The sequence below is a fragment of the Triticum urartu genome, chromosome 7A (genome assembly GCF_056163025.1).
Source record: "Triticum urartu cultivar PI428250 chromosome 7A, HENAU_Tu73, whole genome shotgun sequence".
In the NCBI taxonomy this organism is placed as follows: Eukaryota; Viridiplantae; Streptophyta; class Magnoliopsida; order Poales; family Poaceae; genus Triticum; species Triticum urartu.
The window spans coordinates 50,594,689-50,618,869 of NC_141879.1; the positions used below are offsets into that span (position 1 = coordinate 50,594,689).

Here is a 24,181-nt window from a genome sequence, read left to right on the forward strand (position 1 = left end):
CTTCCGGCGGGCCTTTTTTTTCGCCTTTTCATCGTCCTCAAATCACTGAATCGCCCGTCAACACTTAGTACTTCACTGTCTCTGGTGTCTCCTCAAATCACTCCAATTGTTGCCTCCACCACCACCACCACCTCGGCACACGTAGATGGCTAGCCCGCTCCACCGTGGCTCGCCATCGTTACTCGCCCTCCATCGTTATTCGCACAAGGAAGAAGGGCCTTGAAAATGCAACCTTAAATTTTCTATGGGCGTGGCGATGCAAATCCTTGGTTTAGTCATATTGATCCAGCGCGTGCTGCGTGCCCCATTAGTTTACTAACCGCCTCTGATCCTGCGACGTGCTGATAATATATTGAAATGCAAATTGTATGTATATAGTATATACTACTACTACTACATGTCTACAGGCCAGGGTTCTTAAAAGGCTGCGTATATATCGGGCCAGCGAATTATAGTTAAGCAAGCATTTCCCCTGACCTGGCACACGACTAACCAATTCCGTTGCAATAATAATAATGCAGCTTGCTTACAGTAGTGCGTTTACTTGATTCATCTCTTGATCCCTCCAGCTAACTGATGATATAGTTAAGGAACAGCAACGAGTCTATAAAACGGACTCGAGGAACCGCAACGGGCTCCAAACGGAAACTAACCGACCCAGCACACAGCTTCAAAGCAGCATCTGCTCTGCAGCCACGATCCATGGCCGTCGCCACGAGGAAGCTGGCGACAATGACCGGCGCAGCCCAGGCGGTGGTGGTGGCAATGGTGCTGGTGGCGGCGGTGGCCTCCGTCGAGGCCCAGGCGGACGGCTGCCGCTACATCGACCCGACGGCGGGGAGGACCTGCGAGCTCGCGGCGGGCGGCGGCATCCCGGGGCTGCTCGAGCACTGCTGCGCCATCTTGTCCGCCGACCGGGACAACTGCCTGCACCTGCAGTGCCGGCTGCGGGAGCTGCTCGCCGGGAGGGAGCAGACCCTCACGGAGATCTTCCCGTGCATCGTCGAGGAGGCCGCCTGCCCGCTCGCGGGTCCAACCGATGATCGACCACTGTTGTTGTCAGCTGGCATTTGATTTCCGCTTGAGGATCAATCTCTCCAGCTCCATACGCTTCATACAGGCGACTCTTTAACTATCGCCCCTGTAAATATACTCAAAATTCTGGGTACTGTAAGAGCTCAAAATTTAAACTTTTTTTTCACAAAAAGATCAGATCTGTTATAAAAATTCACTTGAAGTACAAAACACCTAAGATATAATAAAAATTATATCGAGATCCATGGACCATTGAAAGACCATTGCCGTTGTCGCCACTCCCATACTGAAGCCAGCATGACCTTGTCGATGACAGCAGAGAAGTCTTCGTGCACGTGCCCCTAAGGACCAGCGTCCCGGAGTCGCAGTCGTCGCCGTTGGATTCTTGAATCGATCCGAAGAATTTGACACTGAGTATCGCATTTCGTACACACGATGAGAAAGCCTAACCTCGCCGTGCCAAAGAGCTGGCAGGAATCTACGCCAGAGCTCCGTCTAATCCGTCCTAGCGGATGAACTTGAGAAGAATCGAAGGCCGGAAGACTGGCCTGAAAAGAAAATGCAGCCCTCCGTCCAAACATCGCCACTGCGAGAACTAAAACCCTACCTATCTACTAGCTGGAGACGAGGCACCAAAAATACCCTCCCCGCAACTGTCCGTCGGAGCGACAGGCAGAGGGGAGGCGAATCCACAGGCTCGCCGATGGAGATCGAGAGGAGGAAGGCTTTCCATAGTCGCCTTGCGAGAGGGGAAAGAAAAGCAATCTGTAGCTCAAAATTTACCAGTAGGATATTTTCAAGTGTTTCCCATTTAAAAGAAAAAGGAAAACTAGAAATCAGGGAAAGATTTAAAAATATACGAGGAATATTCATCATGAGCAACAGTTGCGCATATTGCTGAAACACATATAAGTTCTTTTTCCTCCAAAAAGAAAAAAAAGACATATAAGTTTTGTATCGATAGTGACCATTGTGGTGCAGTGGTCATAGATGATGGGCATCGCGTGGATGTGGCTATATACTGTGACACTTCGATTCTTTGAAGATGTCAACCTAGTTGTGTTCAGATGTTTAGTAATACTAGATAGTTTTGAAAGCATAATACTAGATAGTTTATTATCACATTCGCAAAAAAAAAAGATACTTCCTCTGTTCACTTTTATAAGGTGTTGTAGACACTTCAGACAGCGTGCAAAACAACTCAATTTCAGTTGTCTGAAACTACTTATAAAAGTGAATGGAGAGAGTGGTATATTATTGAGTTTGTCTAGATTTTTGTTTATCAAAGCCATGACGTATGAGTCACTTACTTGTAAACCGGAATGGGGTGTTTGTAGCAAATTATTGTGTTGGGGCAAGTCTCCGTGCATTGGTCTGTAGCTCTAGTATATAAACCGAAGAGAGCGGTGAAGAGGTGCAAGGGTTGCGCACCACCAAATTTTCTTGTGGAAACCTCAAGGAAGTTGAGACAATGGAGAAAATTTTCCGTTCAAAGATTGACAATTCACGTATATCATCAGAGCAGCTTACCAATACATCAAGAATATGACCATAACAAAGGTAACTACTCACCTGCAACACCAACATGGGAGGATGAGACAACTAACTCTTGTACTCGTGTGCTACTGAGACCCCAAGTAGCAAAGGAAGGCGCGAAGGTGGTGAAAGCTCTAATTAGATGAAGCGTGGCGGATACACTGACTGCAAGTCATGGTAAGGCCAGTAAATCTAATGCACGAAAATCTCAGAATTTTGATCTATCCAAGGTCAAGTGCTTCATCAGATGTGTTACTTTTTGAAGGAATGTTTGCAGCCTAACCTTGAGATCAAGGAAAATTTGGCGAATCAGGAAGTCGACGGCCCAACTCTTCTTATGGACGAGGATGATTGTAAACCAACTGGAAGGTACTACTTCACAAAAAAAGAGTAAAATCGAAGTTATCTAGGAAACAGAACGTGGCATGGTATCTGGACACAGTCGCACATGCGCGTGGTAACCACATGAGGGGTGCATGAAAAAATTCCTCGAGCTAGAGCCCTATGTTCAAGATTCGACAAAATTTGGTTGCAGTTCAACAAAATTTAGATTTCCGAGCAAGGGGCCATGTTGTTTGAGTGTCTTACATGCAACATACTCATCGGAGTATGCTATATTTCACAGCTTTATAACAACATCATCTCTGTGGAGCAAATTGACATCATCTACACCATTTAATAACGGTTCAACTGTTGAGATATTGTTGGAGATGGAGACATGGGTTGGTGTTGTGGACGGAATTGGTGATGCTGGAGTGGATGAATATGCTCGCAATCAGGGCCTTTAACTTGGTGACAATGGTTTTGAACTCAACCGGCCACAGGCAGCATACCCCATAGGATCAACCTTTGTAAGGGTGAAAAGTATGGTTCTTTGTCCCTCCCAAGTGGTGAAAAAATATGGTAAAGCCAGGTGTTGTTTTTATGGCAGTTGAGATGATGGTGGCATGTAAAAGTAGGCAATCAGGGGAGCTATGTGGGCGCCGCACATCCTACACACGCGTCATGGGCCGATGGAGCATGGGCCCCATATGCCACCATATGGACCCATCTTGTCTCCAATGATCTTTTCCTTCAAAAAAGACTGTTGTATTTTATGCTTAATTATTTCTCTCTTCGAAAGGTATTTTTCATGAAACCTTCATTTTCCGGCTCTGATAGACTTCCAGCCCCCCCTCCCCCCCCCTTCGTGCAACCTTGCAATAAGAGAGAAAGTAGAGATAAAATAGTAGACTTATAGTTGAGTATGCATATTGAGCAATTTATCTTTATGAAGTTGTGATGCAAAATGCACATATCATGCTCTGACGAAGCTAGACTCGGTATGAAGTAACATATGTATGCAAGCTGAATCGACAGATGTTCATGTGCGGCTCGTGTAAGGACCATAGAGCCACACTTCTCAAAGCTCCTACGCACCACCACAATGGTGTTCATGGGATGTGAGAGGAATTTTGGCACCAATGCATGCTACTTTTATGACACAAAGTGGCAATAGGTTGGTTTCAGCTCGGGTTGAACATTATCAAATCCATACCTAAATTCATGAAGACATTCTATACCCACCCAAGGAAAAAACCTACGAGCTAAACTTTATGTCCATGACCAAACCTAATGAATGTCCATATCAGGTCCTCTCGACAATACCACAGGAAAATAAACAAAAATATAGACCATTTTGAGACTAACAATCCAAACAATATCCAATAGTCACAAGTGCACAACACATATTTCACAGTCTAAAAGCAATTCTAACAGCTCACTTAAGAAACTTATAAATTTAGTGGAAGTGGTCTAAGAGCTACTTTTGCCAGTTCCTGTAAATTTCTTCCCCTAAATTCATTTTTTTAATTAAACAAAAAATAGATAATGGTCTTGGACCCGCCAATCAGTGGCACATGTGACGGCCGCTAGCGAGGGACGGTGCGAGGCGGTCTGGTGGCAGTTAGAGAGGTTATATGATCCCCTAAAATAGTTATAAATGGTTTACGGAACTGTTAGAGAGGTTCGCTCCAACTTCCCGTAAACATCAGTTTTTCTATGGATAGGGGAGCTATTGGAGTTGCTCACAAAATGAGATAGCGCAATATATTAATTAAGCTCTTAGATTCTCACAAAATATCATAGCACAAGTGCACCCCATCAAGGAAGCTTTCGATTTCTTACAAAATGACAAGCACAAGTTGTTTCTCATTGAGCGCACATAATTCAGTTTTACTTGAAATGACCATGGCAGTTTGGTTTAAGAGAAAAGATCAACATACAACCCGAAAAGTATAGCAAGTTGTTTCTCATCGAGCGCACACAAATCCAGTACTACGTATTCTTGCTCATCTAAAAATATACTCCGTATTTTATAGGTAAGAAAAAACCGATGTCCGGCTTAGAAATCCTCCTTGGGACATGCCTAAGCTAACATATTTTCTTTTTCACCCGCAAACAATTTTTTTTCTTGTTCCCGTGAAAAAATTATTTTGCTCTAAAGAGAGGGGGTGCGCAGGTTATGTCTCCAATTAGTATTTCAAAAATGCCCCTAGACTCGAGAGCAAATTACGGAACGTCTGCCACTGAGTGTATATTCGCACTTTCCTCCCTCGATTTTCCTCTCCTCTCCCGGCTCGTCTCCATCCGCGACGGAGCGGCGGCCTAGGGTTTGCGCCGCGCCGCCGCCCGCGCCGCCCTCCCCGCCGCCCAGCCCTGCCCGACGCCAGCTGCCTCTCCGAACCCGCCGAAGAGCGCTGCGCCTCCCGAGGACCAACGGAGCCGGTCCCGTCCGTGCCCCCCCTCCCCGGCGAAGCCTAAAGGTGATTTCTTTTTCTGGTCGTGCTTGTATCTCCTGAAAGATCAGAAGGAATTGCACCCCTCTGTTGCTCGTGTGTAAGAAATTCTATGCCAACTTGTCATACAATTGGTGAATTATCTGAAATTTCATCTTCAATCCAACCTCTGTTCTAGAGTTCGTATTCTTCTGAACCAGAAATCCTTGGAGCCTCTTGTTTGCACAATTATTCTATGAAGAGAAAATGAATTATATATGCGGAGTTAAATATTTGAAGGGGGAATAAACTTTATGGTATATATACTTTCCAGTACCAGAATGTAATTTCTTCTTCTAAAATGCAGTGTCATTGCGGAACAACAGAGGAAGCATGACGGAGGGTGGTATTGTGGTGGCCATCTGCCAGCACGGCGGGGAGTTCACCTCTGGCCCCAATGGGAATTTGGTCTACAAAGGGGGGGAAGCGCACGCCGTTGACGTCTCTCGGGAGATGCCACTGGACATCTTCAAGGATGAGGTGTCCAAGGTGTTCCATGTCGATGTCACTGACATGTCGTTCAAATACTTTCTGCCGAACAACAACAGAACGCTCATCACAATCTCATGTGACCGAGATTTGCAACGGATGGTTGATTTTACTGCTAGTGCTGCGCAAGTAGACGTTTTTGTCATTAGTACAGGGGAGAACAGGTATTTCTTCTTCTACTGTTTTGTGTAGCCTTTTTATAGTTCATCTAGAAGAGCCAATATCAAGTATCTCTGATGCGACTGACATTTTTGTTATACTGGGTAACTAGGAGTGTTGTAACTTACACTGGAGCTTCCACTGTTAAAGCTGGATCTAATGCACAGGGTGACAAAAGGAAAAGGCCAGCTTCCAAAAACAAGTAGGTGCTACTGCTCTGATTCTGTTTTTCTAATGTTATTAGTTATTACTCTTTCACATTATACTCAATGGTCTCTGTGTGTGTGTGTCCAGGGTATCCAAAAGTAACAAGAAGATTCCAAATGCTAACGGTGCTGCAGTTCAAGCTAATACCCATGATTTCAATCAGCCAAGACCGGTGGAGACTTTAAATGATTACAACGAGTACATTTCTATTGCTACATCTTTGCATTTCTGTTGTGCCTTTGTTGCTACCTTATGACATGTACCTTGGTTACAATCTATTGTGCCCTTCAAAACAGAAACAGGAAATTCAGAATCCCTATTTTTTTAATGTAGCCTTTCTTCAGTCAATGAAATATATGCCTACTTAAAGAGGTGCAGATTGTCAAGCTGTGGTTATCATAGAAAATTAAACCCTACATTATTTGCTGGAGTATTTAGTTCTGCCACCGATACCATCATTTTCATTTATTCATGTTTGGTGAAATCTCTAGTTAAATCTCGCCAGCACCTTGGTTTATAGCATCATTTTGTCTATGAAACATGTCATATCTTCACTAATTTCTGTCTGTCCCTTCCTTTCAATTATGGCAACTGCTAATTCATACCTACTAGTAGCCCATGTTATAGCTGTTTCTTTTACCTAGTTTCCCGTGACACTTTCTGCGGTTCGCATTGTTATTTGAATGGTTCCATGTTCTGATTGCGTGCCTTAGGTGATTTTTTTTTTGCAGTCTCTGTATTTTTCTGTTACTGCTACTTTTGTTGTTCCTCTTTCATTTGAAGGAGTTACAGATTTGTTTTTATGAACCCTACTTTGTGATCAGTTAATGCTTAGTGAACTGTTAGTTCATCATAGATAGATGCCCCTCTTCCAGCCACATGATTACGTATATGTTATCCGTTGGTTGGACTGTTATGCACGATTACTTTACTTGTAGATTGTAAGGACTAAGGATCAATCATTTTACTTGTGATGTGATGCTGTTTGAAACAAATAATTTATTGTCCTCTTAGGTATTTGATACCGGATCGGTTGTTCACATTTGCAACTCAGTGCAGGGGCTGGTAAGAACTAGGCGTGTGGCGCAAGGGGAGATTGACATCAGGGTCGGCAACAAAGCAAGAGTTGCTGCATTGGAGGTCGGCACGCTGCAGCTCCAGCTTCCTTCTGGATTTATTTTAGAATTGAATAATTGTTATTACATTCCTGCACTTAGTCAGAACATTATTTCTGCCTCATGCTTGATGAGTCAGGGTTATGAATTCAATTTAAAGGACACAATGGTTGTTCAATTTATTTGAATGGTATGTTCCACGGCTATGCACCCATTGTTGATGTGTTATTTATATTGAATCTAGAACATGAACCGGTCTATAACGTGAATGTCAAGAGGCATAAGCCTAATGAGATAAATCCGACATACTTCTGGCGTTGCCGGCTTGGACACATGAATCTGAAACGCATGAAGAAGCTCCATGATGGTGGGCTCCTAACTTCGACCAACTTTGGGTCGTTCGAGACATGCGAATCATGCTTGCTCGGCAAGATGACTAAGTCTCCTTTCGCAAAGAGTTGTGAGAGGGCATCCGAGCTGTTGGAGCTGATACACAGTGATGTGTGTGGACCAATGAGCACAACTGCCAGAGGTGGCTATCAGTACTTCGTGACTTTTACCGACGACTTGAGTAGATATGGATATATCTATTTGATGAGGCACAAGTCAGAGACTTTTGAAAAGTTCAAAGAGTTTCAAAACGAGGTTGAGAATCAGCTCGGCAAGACTAGAAAACTTCTACGATCTGATCATGGAGGTGAGTACATGAGCCAGGAGTTTGATGATCATCTGAAAAGCAGAGGTATAGTACCTCAGCTCACACCTCCGGGTACGCCACAAAGAAATGGTGTATCGGAACGGAGTAATCGTACCTTGTTGGACATGGTTCGATCTATGATGAGCAAGTCGGATTTACCCTTGTCATTCTAGGGATACGCTCTAGAAACTGCAGCTTTCACACTTAACAGGGTACCATCAAAATCCGTAGACAAGACACCACATGAGATGTGGACCGGGAAGAGTCCCAGTTTGTATTTTCTAAAGATTTGGGGTTGTGAAGCATTTGTCAAGAAACTTATGTCAGACAAGCTTACACCCAAGTCGGATAAATGCATATTCATGGGATATCCGAGGCAAACCTTGGGATATAGCTTCTACAACCGGGAAGAGAACAAAGTGTTTGTTGCTCGGAATGGGGTTTTCCTTGAGAAAGAGTTTCTCAGTTGGGAGGCTAGTGGGAGGACAGTCCAACTCAAAGAAATTCGAGGACCACTCGGGGACGGCTCGACTGGTGATGAGATCATACCGGAGTCAGTTAGGGAACCCATAGTGGAAGCGGCACCGGAACCACGGTGGTCGGAAAGATTGCGCAGAGTGTGTGATGTATTGTTGCTAGAAAGTGATGAGCCAGCCACGTATGCGGAAGCGATGGTGAGCCCAGATTTTGAGGCATGGCTGGAGGCCATGAGATTTGAGTTAAAGTCCATGGATGAGAATCAAGTCTGGGACTTGGTTGATCCGCCGCCTGGCGTAATAGCCATTGGTTGCAAATGGGTCTTTAAGAAGAAAACTGATGTGGATGAAAATGTTCGGATCCACAAAGCTCGGCTTGTCGCTAAGGGTTATGGACAAGTTCAAGGAATTGACTACGACGAGACTTACTCGCCGGTAGCGATGCTGAAGTTGGTGAGGATCATACTAGCTATAGCTGCATATTTCGATTACGAGATATGGCAGATGGATGTCAAGACGGCTTTCCTTCATGGAAATTTAACCGAGGACGTGTATATGATACAGCCCGAGGGTTTTGTCGATCCGACTAGCACTAGTAAGGTATGCAAGCTCAAGAGATCCATTTATGGGTTGAGGCAAGCATCTTGGAGCTGGAACATTCGTTTTGATGAGTTCGTCACTGGTTTCGGCTTCATCAAAAGCGAAGAAGACTCTTGTTTATACAAGAAGTTAAGTGGGAGCTCGATAGTGTTTTTGATCTTGTATGTGGATGACATACTACTGATCGGAAATGATATTTCGATGATGAACTTGGTCAAGGAGTCATTGAATGGCAAGTTTTCGATGAAGGACCTTGGTGAGGCAATGTACATTTTAGGCATTAAGATCTATAGAGATAGATCAAGGAGGCTGCTCGGCTTAAGCCAGAGCACGTACATAGATAAAGTGTTGAAGCAGTTCAACATGAGTGAGGCAAACAAAGGGTTCTTGCCACTCTCACACGGTATAAGGCTAAGCGAGACTCGGAGTCCTTCGACATCTGATGAGCGAAGCAGGATGAGTAGGATTATGTATGCCTCGGCAATCGGATCCATCATGTATGCCATGATATGTACGCGGCCTGATGTTGCTTTTGCAATAAGCCTAACAAGTAGATAGTAGGCCAACCCAGGTGAGAGTCACTGGGCAGCGGTAAAGACTATTTTGAAGTACCTGAAAAGGACTAAAGAGATGTTCCTAGCTTATGGAGGTGAGGAAGAGCTCGTCGTATGGGGTTACGCCGATGCTAGTTTCCAAACCGACAGAGATGATTGTCGATCACAGTCCGGATTCGTGTACGTCATGAACGGAGGAGCAGTGAGCTAGATGAGTTCCAAGCAAGATACAGTGGCTGATTCTACTACAGAAGCCGAATACATTGCGGCTTGTGAAACTACAAAGGAAGGTGTTTGGATCTAGAACTTTCTGGATGATCTTGATATTTTCCCAGCCTCGGTAAAACCGTTGGACCTTTATTGTGATAATTCTGGTGCCATCGCACAAGCCAAGGAGCCGAGGAATCACCACAAGGTTAGACACATAGATCAGAAATATCAGCTGATACGAAAGATCGTAAAGAGTGGTGATGTAGAGTTATGCAAAATTCACACGGATGCAAATGTTGCGGATCCGTTGACTAAGCCACTTCCACAACCCAAGCATGAGGGGCACGTTAGAGCTATGGACATTCGATGTCTATTTGATTGACTCTAGTGCAAGTGAGAGACTGTTGGAGATGTGCCCTAGAGGCAATCATGTATGATGATATTTCCTATGTGTTTATGAATAAAGATAGTCCTTGGACATTATCAATGATGTGTATCGACAAGTACGTGACTTCTTTGTGGGACTATGCATTGTATGATGACTGTCCTAAGAGGTCCCTAGTCAAAAGGGCTGTGTGGACGCTCTGCCAACTAGACTAGCATATGACACGGTCGATGGCTTGGTCTCACTAGCCATGGAGCATTGGATGCTAACCGGATAATATGGACTTGGAAGGATCTGGTCAGATTCGACATAGTCGGATCCGAGTCGAGATAAGGTCCGAGTCAGACAGACCCAACTATGAGACGCAGCGATATGTCATCTGTGAGTCTCGAGTACAACATATGTTCTGTGTCCTAAGACCAGAGCTGACGCATGTACTCGGGATGGTGACAGACTTGCTTTGGGCCGACCAAACGCTACTCCGTAACTGGGTAGTTATAAAGGTAGGTTTCGGGTTTGTCCAGAACCATGCTGCGAGACATGGTCGAGCAAGATGGGATTTGCCCCTCCGATCAGGAGAAATATACTCTGGGGCCGTCGTGTGATCCGACCAGGATAAGCATGGCCAAGGGACAAGGATTATGATATAATCCGGTTTGTGGTCGGCAATGCATCACTGGAACGAGAAAGAGGTCGGGCTAGCACAAGGATGACAGACTCGCCTTGAGCCCGACAACATATATCGTGTGGCAAAAGGAATGGAAGTATGATGTACAGGTTCTCCTAACCAGCTACATAGTCTGTTTGGTGTTCGGCATGCCTTGCTAGAGGCCGCTACCGACTGTGCAGTTCGGAGGTGATCCGAACTACGTCCAAGCCGACTTGAACCTAAGGGGTCGCGCGCTTAAGGGAAGGAGTCTACGAGGTCGGATCTGAGGACACTGGTCGGATGTGATCCGAGCTTTATTCGGATTGTGGCCGAGTAGACTTATGGGCTTTAGGGTCCGTGCAAGGCCCAAGTGTTGAGCCTGCGACGGACGCCTATATAAAGTGGAGGTGCCGCACACTCACGCGATTGATCGCTTCGGCGTTGTCACTAGGGTTTGCATGTGTTGCGAATAGACACCTCCACTCGCCGCCGGTTGTGTGATCAGACCTAGCAGTCCGCCGCACGACGTCCCTCCTGCACGCGCGGATATCGTTAGAGGCGGTACACTTGCGCCACTCCGGCGAATCTGTACATGGGAACCGACTACCGGCTGTACGAGGGAGATCGGACGAGGAGGAGACGATCCACGTGAACGCACCGCCCAACTCTTTTTCCGCTGCACGGCACTGCGCGTCTAGTGGTAACGAACTGTGATCCATCTCCCGTAGCACGTTCTTGGTTGTTCTGCGCGTAGGAAAATTTTAATTTGTAGTCGACGCACCCTACCGTAGAACCCAACAAACTCACCCTAATGGTTCCATTGATTTCAAAGGATTGATCTGTTGTACCCTTATAGGAATCCTCATCTGATGTATGAATCCCCCGAAGGAACTAGGGAAACAAATCCAGTTATTTTATGTTGATAGTGGTGATAATATCTATGGAAAGTTTATATCTTCACTCATGAAGTTAATACATGTGAGGATTTATTTTTGTTATTCATATAATTCAGAATAGGAAGATTGTCTCGATGAAGACTGGCCTTCTCACTCTCAGCACATCTACGTCTAGATTCTTCCCTAGCTTCTTGAATCGAGATGCCGACAACTCTTTCCTTGGGAATCATGCCATCTGTTTGCTATGAAAAAACAAACTACGACGGATCATATAGATAAATATGAATGAAGTCTTATTAGCTCATTGTACACATCCAGTATAACGCCTTCCTGAGCCCCTATGTAAAGGGGTGTCATGTTCTGTTTTACAATGGGGATGATCATCCAATACATTGCTTGTTTGTTAAGAACATAAGAAGTCGATGCTAGAATAGATGTTTATCCAACAGAGGTTTGACTTGAGCTTCAATAAAACTAGTCGAGAGGAAAAACTTCACTGCTTGAAATTTAATTCCAATGGCATGTAATTCTTGCTAGGAGAAAGCATTGCTTGCTTCGGTGTCATGCAAGCTAGGTAAGGGACACAACAGCTCTCAATTAAAAGCTTTAAATATAATGCTCAACCTAAATGAAACGATTCAAGTATGGATCTCAACACGAGATCATATGGAGGGAGAGCCCACCACCAACATAGAAGATCGATGCTCATTCTTGTTGCGTTATGTGTTAAGCACGCTGTGGGCACTTAATTAGTGTTACTTTTTAGTAGACACAATTAGGCAGACAATTAGCATAAGCAAGTGGCCCAATTCGTGTTTAGAAAAAACAAGAGCATCACATGGCAATCTATATTCTACCCAATCAAAAAAAATACTCTAATGAGAAGAGGTGTGACCTCAGGTGGAGAGATGTCTAAATGTCGGGTCAGAGTGTCAATGCACCTTGTCGCAAGGATTGTACATGTCTGTTATTGTTGCTGGCCTGCTAAGGTCTCTCCCCATCGGTGCACCAAGTCCTCCATCAAATGAGGTTGGCGACATAAACTATTGTAACAAACAGAGCCTTGTTTCCGTAAAATTGTTCCCGGTGCATTTCAAGCCTACACAATTCAAAATAGTTGCTCTCCACTCTCTAGATATATGGATAACCCCTCATTGCTATAAGAAATTGGAATTGGAACTGGGAGACATGAGAGATAAGAAATTGGAATTGGAGTTGAGAGGCATGGGGGAGACTGGTATTTATTGGTTGGGTATGGTGACATGAAGGTGCTACACTGACCCACCGCATTACATGACTATTGTTTGCTTCTGAGAAGTATTTTTGCGAGTCAGCTTTGATTTTCTATCTTCACCTCTATGTGTAGTAAAATCATATATTCAGCATGTCACATGCTCTCATCGGGCGCATGCTTCCACAGCTAAATCATCGATCATCAAACAAGCTACAAACCCTGGTATGTAGCGAAACCACATGGGATGGCTTAGGTGGACGGCACCAACCCACAAAGTGGCGAGAGCCACAAGCGGGTTTATTACAATCACGAGAAGAACTCACCCTACTGGTTTCACTTATTTGAATGAATCGATCAGTTGTACCATAGTAGGAATCCTCATTCAATGTATGAATCCCCTCGAGGAAGTGGGGAAGCAAATCCAATTATTTTGTTATGATACGAGCAGTTACAGTTTCAAGGGAAAGTGTGTCTCTTCATTCATGAAGGTAATAAAAGTGAGAACTGACTCTGTTATCCATATAATTCGAAAGAGGATGATCATCTTCTCAAGGAAGCCCGACCTTCTCGCTCTCGGCACATCCGAGTATTTTGCCTAGATATTTTTTTACTATTTTTAAATTGTTTTTTTTCTAAGCGGGTGTGCCTAGACCAAGGTTCCAAAAATCCACATCCGACTCGATGGTAGATGGATAAATTTGTTTTATAAACAATTTGTCATCCGTGGAGTATTGGTGAAGTCTAGTACTCCCTCCGTCACAGATTAGAAGGCACAATTAAATTTGCGTGCGTTTCCACAATAGACAAGGTTTAGGGCACATTGTATTTATTTCTAATAGCTAATTAGTACTCCGATATACTATTTCTATATGCATGCATAGTGTGAATGCTATTTTTTAGCCCATCTCACAACCAATAGATAACCACCTAGGTCCCAGAGAATTTTCAAACGCGCCTTCTAAATCGTGACGGAGGTAGTCCACTTGGGAAATTTTAAAACCGCTGGGAATGAGCGGGTAGCTATCTCAAAAAAGAACAAAAAAAAACAATCAACTTAAAGAAAGCAAATAAGCAGGGGATGCTTTGGTAGACGGCCCGGATACTTTCCCCCACCCCGAGCCCCCCATCGATTCTCGTCTCCCGACGACCCGCGCGGCGGCGCGCATCTGGGGCTCCGCCGGCGGCCGGACTACATGAGTGAGTCCCTCGCTTTCTCTTCTCCCTCCCTCCGTTCTTCTCTCTGCACACAGGGCGCCGCTAGCGGGGCAGGCAGAGCAAGCCCGAGCTTGGCCGGCAGCGCGCGGTGGCGGGGCTGCTGCTTCTTGCCGGCGGCGTGGCAGTAGCGGGGGCGGGTCCTTGGCGCATTTCTTTAGGCGTGCTTTCCCGGTGCAGGAGCAGGAGCAGGAGCTTCGGAGACGAGACGAGACGGGGCTGACGCGCCCATGAGCTTCACGGCAGCAGCTTGATTTCCTCCCCTGAATTCCAGGTTATTTGGCCCGCCCCTAAATCCTAATCTTCCTCTTAGTACCAGTGCTTTGCAGAGAATCTCCATGCTGTTGACTTGTCATCTACAGTAAATATTGCCGAATTGCCAGCAAAGAATGTCCATGGTTTTACAACGACACAAATATGTTAATTTATGCTCCCTCCCTCCGAAAAAGTTTGCACTAACTTGGTGCTAGATACATCAATTTGAGGGATAAATTTTTCCAGACGGAGGGAGTATTCAACAAGAATGTGTGAACATGCCTAGGCTTGGAGGAGCACCTTCCTTCCTTCCTTCCGATTTTGACAACTCTTTGGGGACCCAAAGTTGCTTGTTTGCCCATGGAGTAGCAAGTAGCTACGTACGTGTTTGCGCACCGTTGGACACAAAATTAGGATGGGGTAATCGGAGGCGATTTTTGGTACATCTAGTCAAGTTTGTTCGCCGGTATTGAGAGAGAATTTTCGTCGATACAGAAGGGCACCTGAGCGGGAGAAAGGGAACTGCTGAACAACTTACCTGTCCCATCTTGGCATGGGTCATGGCAACCTTGTATGCCCACGCTTCGCGCACTCCTTGATGATTGGAAACTATAGCCTGTACATATGATCATTTTCCAATCAAGGTTGCAAGTTATTTGGAATTCTAGGAGCATCGTGTGTACAAGTAAACTGAGGAAATATAGGAACACAGAATTATTACAGAAGCCAGTCAAACAGAATAACATTGTCTTCATCAGAAATGCAAGTATTGTGCTCCTGTTTTCGTTTTTAATCCTTTTTTGGCTTCTTTTTTTACCTTTCATCTATCTATCTATCTATCTATCTATCTATCTATCTATCTATCTATATCTATCTATCTATCTATACCTATACTAATTTGTGACTCCCTAAAAATTCTCATGTTAATCAGTAATTATGAACCGTTAATCAAGTGGGACCGAATTATTACGGTGTAGATCTAATCTTTAATCTAGAGAAAAAAATAGGACCAAAACTGATTCTTTTTGGAAAAAACAGATTTTTTGGGCCCGCAAGAGGCTCCGCGTTTAATCCCAAAAATATCTAATCTAGAGTGAGAAGGAAAAAAAGCTAATTTTGTAGGCCCACACAAAGCTCCATCGTTTATATCTTTAATCCAGAGAAAAAAAATAGGACCAAAACTGATTTGTTTGGAAAAAAACAGATTTTTTGGGCCCACAAGAGGCTCCACGTTTAATACCAAAAATATCTAATCTATAGTGAGAAGAAAAAAAAGCTAATTTTGTAGGCCCACACAAATTAAGCTCCATGGTTTGTCTTCTCAGAAAGTTAAAATTATATTCTACCATCCGATCTCCTAGGTCTTTCCAATCTAATCGTACTTGCATCCCTCCAGCAGTCCATGTTTGCCCCCGTTCTCCCGTTTCCTAGGTAGGAATCCGCCCCCTCTCTGTAAATGTCTACTTCGGCTCAGTTTTCACATAGATTGATATCAATCATGAAGGACACGTGTGTGCTCTGCAGATCCCTAACTCTCGGGAGCTCCATGGTGTTGCAGACTTGCGGGATTAAAGTAAGCGACGCAGCAGCATGTGTACCAGCGTGTTAGAGAGAAGGTGGCCGCCGCCGACGCAAGTACGAGCTTTAGCGCTTTGACAGCCTCCTACGACCCGCGTCGACAGTTACTTGAAAGAGAAAGGTGCACCATGATCTAAAATCGATTCTCCATTAAATCTTTTCTCTAGATAATTTGAGCTTAACTGTGAGAGATGGGATAACGTGCAGTATCAATCATGTCGGGGAAGGGACAAATTAGTTGTATATGTAATGGAAACTCTCACCCATCTACCATCGGTGTAGCGTCCAGCACTGCAGGAAGGAGGAGATGATGCATACAACAAGAAGGGATCTGTGTTGTCTGTGATGGTAGTGTCACGTAGCACTCAACAGCTAATTGATGCAGAGCGGGACAAGTGTAATCCTTTCTGTTTGTTTGAATTTTTTACAGAAAAAATTGATAGTAGTAACACCCTAATAGTCGTGTGTCCGTTCATGTTTTGCCCTGAAAACTAGACTGAGTGCAACATTACTACTGCCAATTAATGTAATTAACTTTTAGTGTCATCTCCTAGATTTTTTATTTTTGTCATTAGATGAATTCAGTTTCTCTGATCTCCCCTTTTGCCAAGTTTGCATTTAGCAAAACTGTTTTCTAACTGTTGGAATTAGTGAAGGATGGGAGTTCTAAACATAACAGTATGGCATGCTATCGAGCCTACGGTGTCTGCAACAAAGTGGGGTAGTAGGATTTATATTACTAGAAGCATAGAAGTATTACTAATATATTTTTGATTTTTCAGGCTTGCTCTTGGTTCTATTGTTCGCAAGGGTTCCTTGGTCATGGCTCTGTTGTTCCAGAGGTAATAATTGACAATGCAGATAATTTAATTTCTCACCACTATATGTGCCAGTAGTTGTGATTCTCAAACATTATCTTTTTATGTATTTTTTGGTCTTCTCCTTCCTTTAGATCCAATGATATTTTTGTTGCAACACCAGACATGGAGCATTATTCTCATCTACAAATAGAAGAGAGTCCAGCATGGCTAATCTAGATAATATTGTATGTGGTTCTGTGATCTTCTAAATTATATAACATACAATCTTTATTTCTATTGAAGCACTCTATATACTATTTGTGATGTATACTTAATACCTTACGCTCTCTTATGATTCTTCTTAATTTGTCATTTCACGCGGCATTTTAGTTTCAACTGTTTTTCCCAGAAAATAATTCGATTCAGATACAGATGAGGAGTATTGGACATAGCTAGGGGTACATTACGTGTGTGAGAAAAATGGCAAGCTTTGCAAGGTCATCAGCAAGAGTGTGATTTATACGACTACAAGTGTTCAGCTGTATGATACTATTGAAAGTATTTTTTGTGTTTTCCATTTTTTTAGTCTCTTAGGGTGATTAGAATTGTAAGTTGTCAAGGGTCATGATATGGTTTAGAAGAATGGCAAGCTTTCAACATGACCGTGATTTGTGCTACTAGGTGTTCAGCTGTCTAATGTATTCTTAGAACTAGAAGTATTATGTCTTCTTGGTCTATTTTTGTAGGCTTACACTTATCTTTTATTTGTTGTTTACCAGATAGTTTTGCTCATGACTTTTTTTGCGACAGCGCAAAAGCTTTACGTATTAGAAGAAAAGCAGAAGACAAACAGTCTAAAACGAATAGTATAAATATGCAGTTTAGTTCGGTTTGAGGTTTCTAAATTACATCTTTGTATTACATCTGAATTTGAAATTTGTAGGTCTGGAGCTATTCAAAAGGTTGCCTTTTTTGCAATACCTTCTTCTTCCTTCTTTTTTTCAACAATTTATATCATGTTCACATTTCACATATAATATGTAAAATTATTCGGTTGAATTTGAAGAACATAAGAGTAATTGAAGGACTAGCAGATAAAAATGCTTTATTTATTAAGCTTTCATTTATGCTCCTCAAAATAATAATCGTATCTAAGCATACATGTTCTACCTCGGCATATGGTTTTTATTAGTTATGGTACTGATAGTTAAACATTGCAGCATAACAAGTATAAGAATGTACTTGCACTACTATTTGCACTTCGTGTTGTTCGGTTATAGGTAAATATTTCTGAACTTCAATTTCCCTGTTTGTACAAGCTCTCGACTAACAACTTATTTTCTAAAAGTGTTAGTTGTGCATTTTTCAACAAACCTGCATCTTGCTATGGCAAAATGGTGCATAATTTACTGTAAACATAATTTTATTGATAATCGCATCAATATGTTAATGGTATTGTTTGTTTAAGTTTGTACATAGTTAGCGTTATCAATATATTAGCCCGTGCGAACGCACGGGTTGACGACTAGTTTAATTAATCATAGCTGTATTACATCCAGTCTATCTTGTAACTATTGCAACTTTACTCAACAATTCTTTGTCTTGCTCCCTTTGTTATTTATAGGACATAATGGCGGATATCCAGTTAAGCTGTTACACTATAAAGTCCCATGGGGCCAAAATTGCAAGACTCCACATGTATGACTGGATAATACTTGTCCTCCTTGCTGTCATAGATGGATTGTTGAATATAATTGAGCCTTTTCACCGTTTCGTTGGGAAGGACATGATGACTGACTTGAGATATCCCTTACAGGGCAATACTGTGCCCTTTTGGGCTGTTCCGGTGTGTTCTTGTGCTGCTAATTTTGGACTTTCCATTGTTTACATCATTTTTGTGCCATTCGAAAAGATAGTCCCATTTTTGGAACTCACATGATTTGCAGGTCATTGGAATTGTCTTACCCTTTGCCATCTTTGGTGGAATTTACTTCAAGAAGAAGAATTTCTATGATTTGCACCATGGCATACTGGGTATCTAACATATTCTTAGGCATATGAATATGTTGATATTGTATGTACAAGAAATAATTCGAAACACATATTTTTGTAGGTATTCTTTATTCGGTGCTTATAACTGCAGTGATTACTGATGCAATTAAGGATGGAGTTGGCCGACCGCGTCCTGATTTCTTCTGGCGCTGTTTCCCAGATGGAAAGGATGTAAGATTACTAGCCAAGAACTTCACTTTTTCCAGTCACAAGTTCATCTTTGTTTACCTGCCCATTGTTCAGTTCTTATCATCTATGGAGTCCATATTAACCAAAACTCATCGAAGGACTCTTTTTCAGCTTTATGATAATGTCACTACTGGCGTTCTGTGCCATGGGGAGAAGAGTGTCATCAAGGAAGGTCACAAGAGCTTCCCAAGTGGACACTCATCATGTAAGTCATTTAATATACCTAATGTTTCCATTGGTAATACTGGTGTCAGGCATTTGGTCAGCTATGCCTATGGAATTCTTTAAAACCCAGTTACATACTTGAAGTCGTTTTTTACATCTTTATGATAATCCTCGTTGACACAAACCGTGCTGGGACCTGGGAATAAGTGATGGCTACCTGTTGTTTGCGGTTGGTTGGGCTGCTTGTGTTAGCTGGCTTGTGTTAGCCTCTACCTGTTGTTTACTAAGTAGTGATCTAAACACTCTTATATTTCTTTACGGAGGGAGTACAATGCTAGGTGCCTAGTAGAAAAATAAACCAGTTTTTCCTTAAGCACTGCTGCTTATTTGTAGAGGCTAGATGCTTAATTAGGCATCCCTCCTGTAGAAATAAGCACTGGTGCTTAAGAAAAACTTGGTTTATTTTCCTAAGCACGTCTCTAATCACCTTGCATTGTACAAGGCCTTGGTGGCAGTCATTGAACCAGGGGAACTCTGATGGGTGGCTAGGCCACAATTGGGCATAAGACAGCCTGGCGCATTGGCTACATTGGTGCGATGTGGCAGCGAACCAGGAAGTGCCCCATTTCAGTTTAGATGCTTTGGTTGCTGCTTGGTGTAGTAGTTGTGCGGTAACTAGTTCTGGAACTACTCCAGAGCATAAAAACATTGGGTTTGTCATGTGTACCATTTTGTGGAGGTATATCTTATAATGGACAATGCACATAGGTCATGTGTTTGATTAGGGACCCCACAAAATTGGCCTAGCCTTAGCCTTGTCTCAAGGTTGCGTCCAAAACATGCCCTGTGTGGTGAAATGCAAGTCCTATCAAAAGCATTTTTTTCTAGGTAAAAGCAATAAGTTTTCAGGCCAATTCAGTATCAAAACTGGGGGTCTCAGTCTTTTTATTGCCCACATGTACAATCTATATATGTTGTAGTGTTGTTACAATTGCATCAAATAGGTTGTGGCTAGATCACCTAACTAGACCGTCAGTATAATAACCTGTTTTCTTTCACCTTGTGCTAATAATCAATCTATTCCAGGGTCTTTCGCTGGCCTGGGCTTCCTCACGTGGTACTTAACTGGGAAAATCGCAGTTTTCGATCGTAAAGGCCATATCGCAAAGCTGTGCATCATTGTTCTGCCTCTACTTACTGCTGCGCTCGTTGCCGTTTCTCGGGTGGATGACTACTGGCATCACTGGCAAGATGTGTTTGCAGGAGCTATCATAGGTTTGTCTGCCATTTGTCGTTGTTGCGTAAATTAGTTATACAGATGACCTTCTAGACGCCCATAGTTGATTAATAAAAAAAATTATTCTCCTGTTGCCCTTTGCAGGTCTCACAGTGTCCTCGTTCTGTTACCTGCAATTTTTCCCATATCCTTTCGACGCAGATGGTGCCTCCTCCTTTTACCAATCGAGTTTTGAGTCCTCCGTGGTTTCTCAGTGATAAAATACTTAGCAAGTACTGATTTCCATTGCAGGATTGTGGCCTTACGCGTACAACACCCTCCAGCTAGCCGAGGCGGGCATTGCAGCAAACTCCTTCAGCGTGCAGCCCACAGAGGAGACGGTAGAAGAAGGACAAGGTGAGGGTGGGATCGCCCTGAGAGACGCCGTGCGGCCCACGGAGGAGATGGTAGAAGAAGGGCAAGGCCGGGGTGGGGTCGCCCTGAGAGACGCCCTAAAATATGATGAAAACTAGGAGTGGAAGGATCCGGCGACACCCTAACTACAACGACCGTCCGTGGGCTTACGTTTTCGATGCACGTCGCAGGCGGCTGTCTGGGAGCTGTTTTTCTCATCACACTTTGGTTTGATTGGTGTGTTATTGACCTGCTGGTGTTTTGTATGTATGTGTGCGTTTGTGTTGTTCACCATTTGTTTGTTAGAGGTTGATTGGATGGTTAGGCAAGTGAGGATCTGGCGTGGTACATTACCTAGTCAGTGCTAGTGGAGTGGGTGAGGACATTGTGCACTAATTATTTCTTGCTTTTTCAGCAAGCAGTATGTATATATGATTGCTTTGTTTTGTTTTGTTATCCAACCTGTGCTATTGATTGGCTGCTCAGATAAACTGGTTTGTTATCCAAAGATGTATAATCAGAAAATTTTGCTAACATGCAGGGATTCTCTAAGTACTACTCCCTCCGTTCGGAATTACTTGTCTCGAATATGGATGTATCTAGAACTAAAATACATCTAGATACATCCATTTCTGCGACAAGTAATTCCGAACGGAGGGAGTACCAAATTTTGCTGCTGTTTTGTATATTTCAATGTAATACATCTGATTCAGAAATTGCTACCAAATTCATTGATCAGAGAAGAACCAGGACCAAAAATAAGTGCCCAGGAGGGCAAGCACCGGCAAAACAAAAGGAGGTGCAAAAGAAGAAGAGGAATACAAAACAAAAGGAGGTACAAAAGTACACTCAGCCAGGGTCAAAAGGAATTCCAGCTCCGGCCAAATTCCACAACTGAATTTCCTCTCTAATCTTGTGCACCAGCTGATAGAAATGCGGTAATTCTAGTTTGAAGAAGCGCCTATTCCTACTCAGACCACATCTGGAACGGGAGCGTTTGTCCTAGCGAAAGCCAAACTTGCCATGCCAAACCACCTAAAGTTGCCATGGCAATTTTGTAAGAATTGTGGCATGCTTGAATGCAGAAAATTGCCATATGTTCGATCATGATTAGGTTTTTGGGACCATTTTACTCGCAGCTATTCCTCTTCCACACTGTCGAACACAAATCACTGAAGATATCAAGGAAACGCTACCAAATCTCATAGATAAATAGCGATCCATGTATAAACATTCAACCCGGCACACACAACAGGGCAACAAGGAAAATTGACAGATAATTTAGGACAGTAGGCACTTAGAATCACGAAGCAAAGAACCTAGTCATACAAAACCCAGTTCTCATACTACAGAAAGTTTCAAAAATATCTTGGTACGCTGGTGTCTCTCCACCCTTGTAAAAGGATTTAAAGACACATATCAAGGGGTAGCATAACTACTGGTCGCTGATGGTCACTTCGACCTCAACGCCGGGCTCAATGGTGATCGAGGTGATCTGCTTGACGACGTCTGGGGAGCTGACGAGGTCGATCACCCTCTTGTGCACCCGCATCTCAAACCGATCCCAGGTGTTGGTACCTGTTTTAGCAGACCAAGAACAAGTAGTTAGAATGAGTTCTTCTCAAAATTTTATTTTAAGAAAAATGCACAGAAAGATAAAGAGACAACTGATTTGTGATGAGCTGAGCATCAGGTTTAAAAAGCTCGATTTCGAAACATCAAATGGATCAGACTAATCATATGCATCATCATTTGCTCAGCCCATCTACTAACTGCAAATGCTTCATTCTTGGTAAGATAAGATGTTTAATTGTTAAAACTAATTGTACCATAAGCGACAATCATGTGGTACAGGTTAAAAAAAACGTGCAGAGGACTACACTCCTACTAGAAGGAACAGGTGCAAAGAAGAAAATAATCATAAGACAGGCTAGCCATCAGTCTTAAAAAGCTCGATTTTGTATTCCTCGAAGAAAATCTCAGGAATATGTTGTTTTAGCATCATCTGACCAGCCCATCATAAAACATAAACAGAAAATCAACATCGCACATGAGCAACTGCCGTGGATAGGACCACTGCTAGATTCAGTGTGCCATAGATTTCAATTGAGAAACAGATGACCAAAATATGTAGGATGACCAACAACCAAGAACGATACTCGTAATCTAACTTAGCAGCGAATGAAGCAAGCAACAGTTTTAAAAAGCTCGGTTTAAGATACCTCAACGATGTGACATCTCAGTAGCATCTCCTTGTAACATCATGTGCTCAGCTGACAAACGGTTCATATGCAACTACTCTACATTATTACCACTGTAATAGAGCTGCATCTCAGATACACAAGAACAAAGCAGTACGTTGATTGATGGCATGCTAGGCATCAGTTTTAAAAAGCTCGATCTTTAGATCATCAAAGGCCGGAGAGGCCTCAGCGGTCTAAATGTTTCACATCCTCTGCTCAGCACACCACCATCAACGTAACGGCAATTCAAACCATAAGACACATCCTTACTCACATGGACTACCAGGACCTGATACGATGCACGGCATGTAGGCAAAATAAAAATGGGATCAAGCAGGGGAGAGGGGGTGGGTACCTTCTCCACAGGGGGACTTCCTGGTGGTGATGTTGAGCACCTTGGTGGGCATCCGGATGGGGCCCTTGACCTTGAGCTGCTTCTCCTTGGCGCCCTTCACCAGATCCGAGCACACTGCGAAGCAACACGCGTCAGATCGGAGACGCACAAAGCGGGAGCGAACGGGGAACAAGGAAGGAAAGGGATCGGCGGGCACCCACCCTTCTCGAGGTTCTTGACGGACTTGGAAGAGAGGGTGATGCGGATGCGGTGCTGCACCTCCTGGGTGCCCTCGAACCCGAGCTTGCCCGACTTCATGGGCGGCGCGTAGGCCAGCTCCGTCGCCATGGCTGCCGGTGGAGGATGGTAGGGAGGAGGCCGCGGCGCTGCAAGCGAGCTAGGGTTTGGGGCGCAGAGGAGGAGGCGGCGGCGGCGCTGGGGATGGAGCTCGCTAGGTTTGCTCTAAATCTAATGCTAATAACATGACCAAGAAATAAATCCAATTATAGCCACAGTCAGGGATTTTACATGCACCCGGTCAATATTCATAGAACAATTTTGATCATGCCAGATTGCGGAGAAATAAAAGTTAGGTTGTTCTGCTGCGAGCAAACGGCAAGCATGAAACTGAGTAAAACTGAAAGAAACCGAAACATGAACAATGA

At 43.5% G+C, this 24,181-nt stretch overlaps 3 protein-coding genes, 2 non-coding genes and 2 pseudogenes across 8 annotated transcripts; 2 read left to right on the forward strand and 5 right to left on the reverse strand.

The window, feature by feature from the left end:
• The first annotated feature begins 5,151 nt into the window (after positions 1 to 5,151).
• Positions 5,152 to 7,225, forward strand: LOC147957600 (uncharacterized). The gene is made up of 4 exons (XM_087537609.1): positions 5,152 to 5,375; positions 5,695 to 6,040; positions 6,148 to 6,237; positions 6,330 to 7,225. The coding sequence occupies exons 2-4, from the start codon at positions 5,721 to 5,723 to the stop codon at positions 6,496 to 6,498; spliced, it is 579 nt and encodes a 192-aa protein (XP_087393735.1). The 5' UTR covers positions 5,152 to 5,375; positions 5,695 to 5,720; the 3' UTR covers positions 6,499 to 7,225.
• Positions 7,226 to 14,156: 6,931 nt separating this feature from the next.
• Positions 14,157 to 21,395, forward strand: LOC125521452 (lipid phosphate phosphatase 2-like). 4 transcript variants are annotated; one of them, XM_087536045.1, is made up of 11 exons: positions 14,157 to 14,255; positions 14,451 to 14,544; positions 16,084 to 16,224; positions 16,886 to 16,945; positions 18,528 to 18,749; positions 18,850 to 18,937; positions 19,017 to 19,126; positions 19,256 to 19,349; positions 20,396 to 20,584; positions 20,691 to 20,750; positions 20,838 to 21,395. In XM_087536045.1, the coding sequence occupies exons 5-11, from the start codon at positions 18,534 to 18,536 to the stop codon at positions 21,056 to 21,058; spliced, it is 978 nt and encodes a 325-aa protein (XP_087392171.1). In that variant the 5' UTR covers positions 14,157 to 14,255; positions 14,451 to 14,544; positions 16,084 to 16,224; positions 16,886 to 16,945; positions 18,528 to 18,533; the 3' UTR covers positions 21,059 to 21,395. The 4 variants fall into 4 exon arrangements, with proteins under 4 accessions (XP_087392171.1, XP_087392173.1, XP_087392172.1 ...); XM_087536047.1 differs by having other exon boundaries at positions 16,084 to 16,945; XM_087536046.1 differs by having other exon boundaries at positions 16,886 to 18,749.
• Positions 21,396 to 22,208: 813 nt separating this feature from the next.
• Positions 22,209 to 23,975, reverse strand: LOC147957601 (small ribosomal subunit protein uS10-like). The gene is made up of 3 exons (XM_087536048.1): positions 23,738 to 23,975; positions 23,538 to 23,651; positions 22,209 to 22,517 (listed from the first exon to the last, which is right to left on the reverse strand). The coding sequence occupies exons 1-3, from the start codon at positions 23,862 to 23,864 to the stop codon at positions 22,375 to 22,377; spliced, it is 384 nt and encodes a 127-aa protein (XP_087392174.1). The 5' UTR covers positions 23,865 to 23,975; the 3' UTR covers positions 22,209 to 22,374.
• Positions 22,623 to 22,697, reverse strand: LOC147957602 (small nucleolar RNA SNORD36; annotated as a pseudogene).
• On the reverse strand, positions 22,871 to 22,950 carry LOC147957603 (small nucleolar RNA SNORD36). Its single transcript, XR_015612445.1, has one exon. It is a non-coding gene; the product is annotated as a small nucleolar RNA SNORD36 (small nucleolar RNA).
• Positions 23,127 to 23,210, reverse strand: LOC147957604 (small nucleolar RNA SNORD36). The gene has a single exon (XR_015612443.1). It is a non-coding gene; the product is annotated as a small nucleolar RNA SNORD36 (small nucleolar RNA).
• LOC147957605 (small nucleolar RNA SNORD36) lies at positions 23,315 to 23,400 on the reverse strand (annotated as a pseudogene).
• Positions 23,976 to 24,181: the final 206 nt, after the last annotated feature.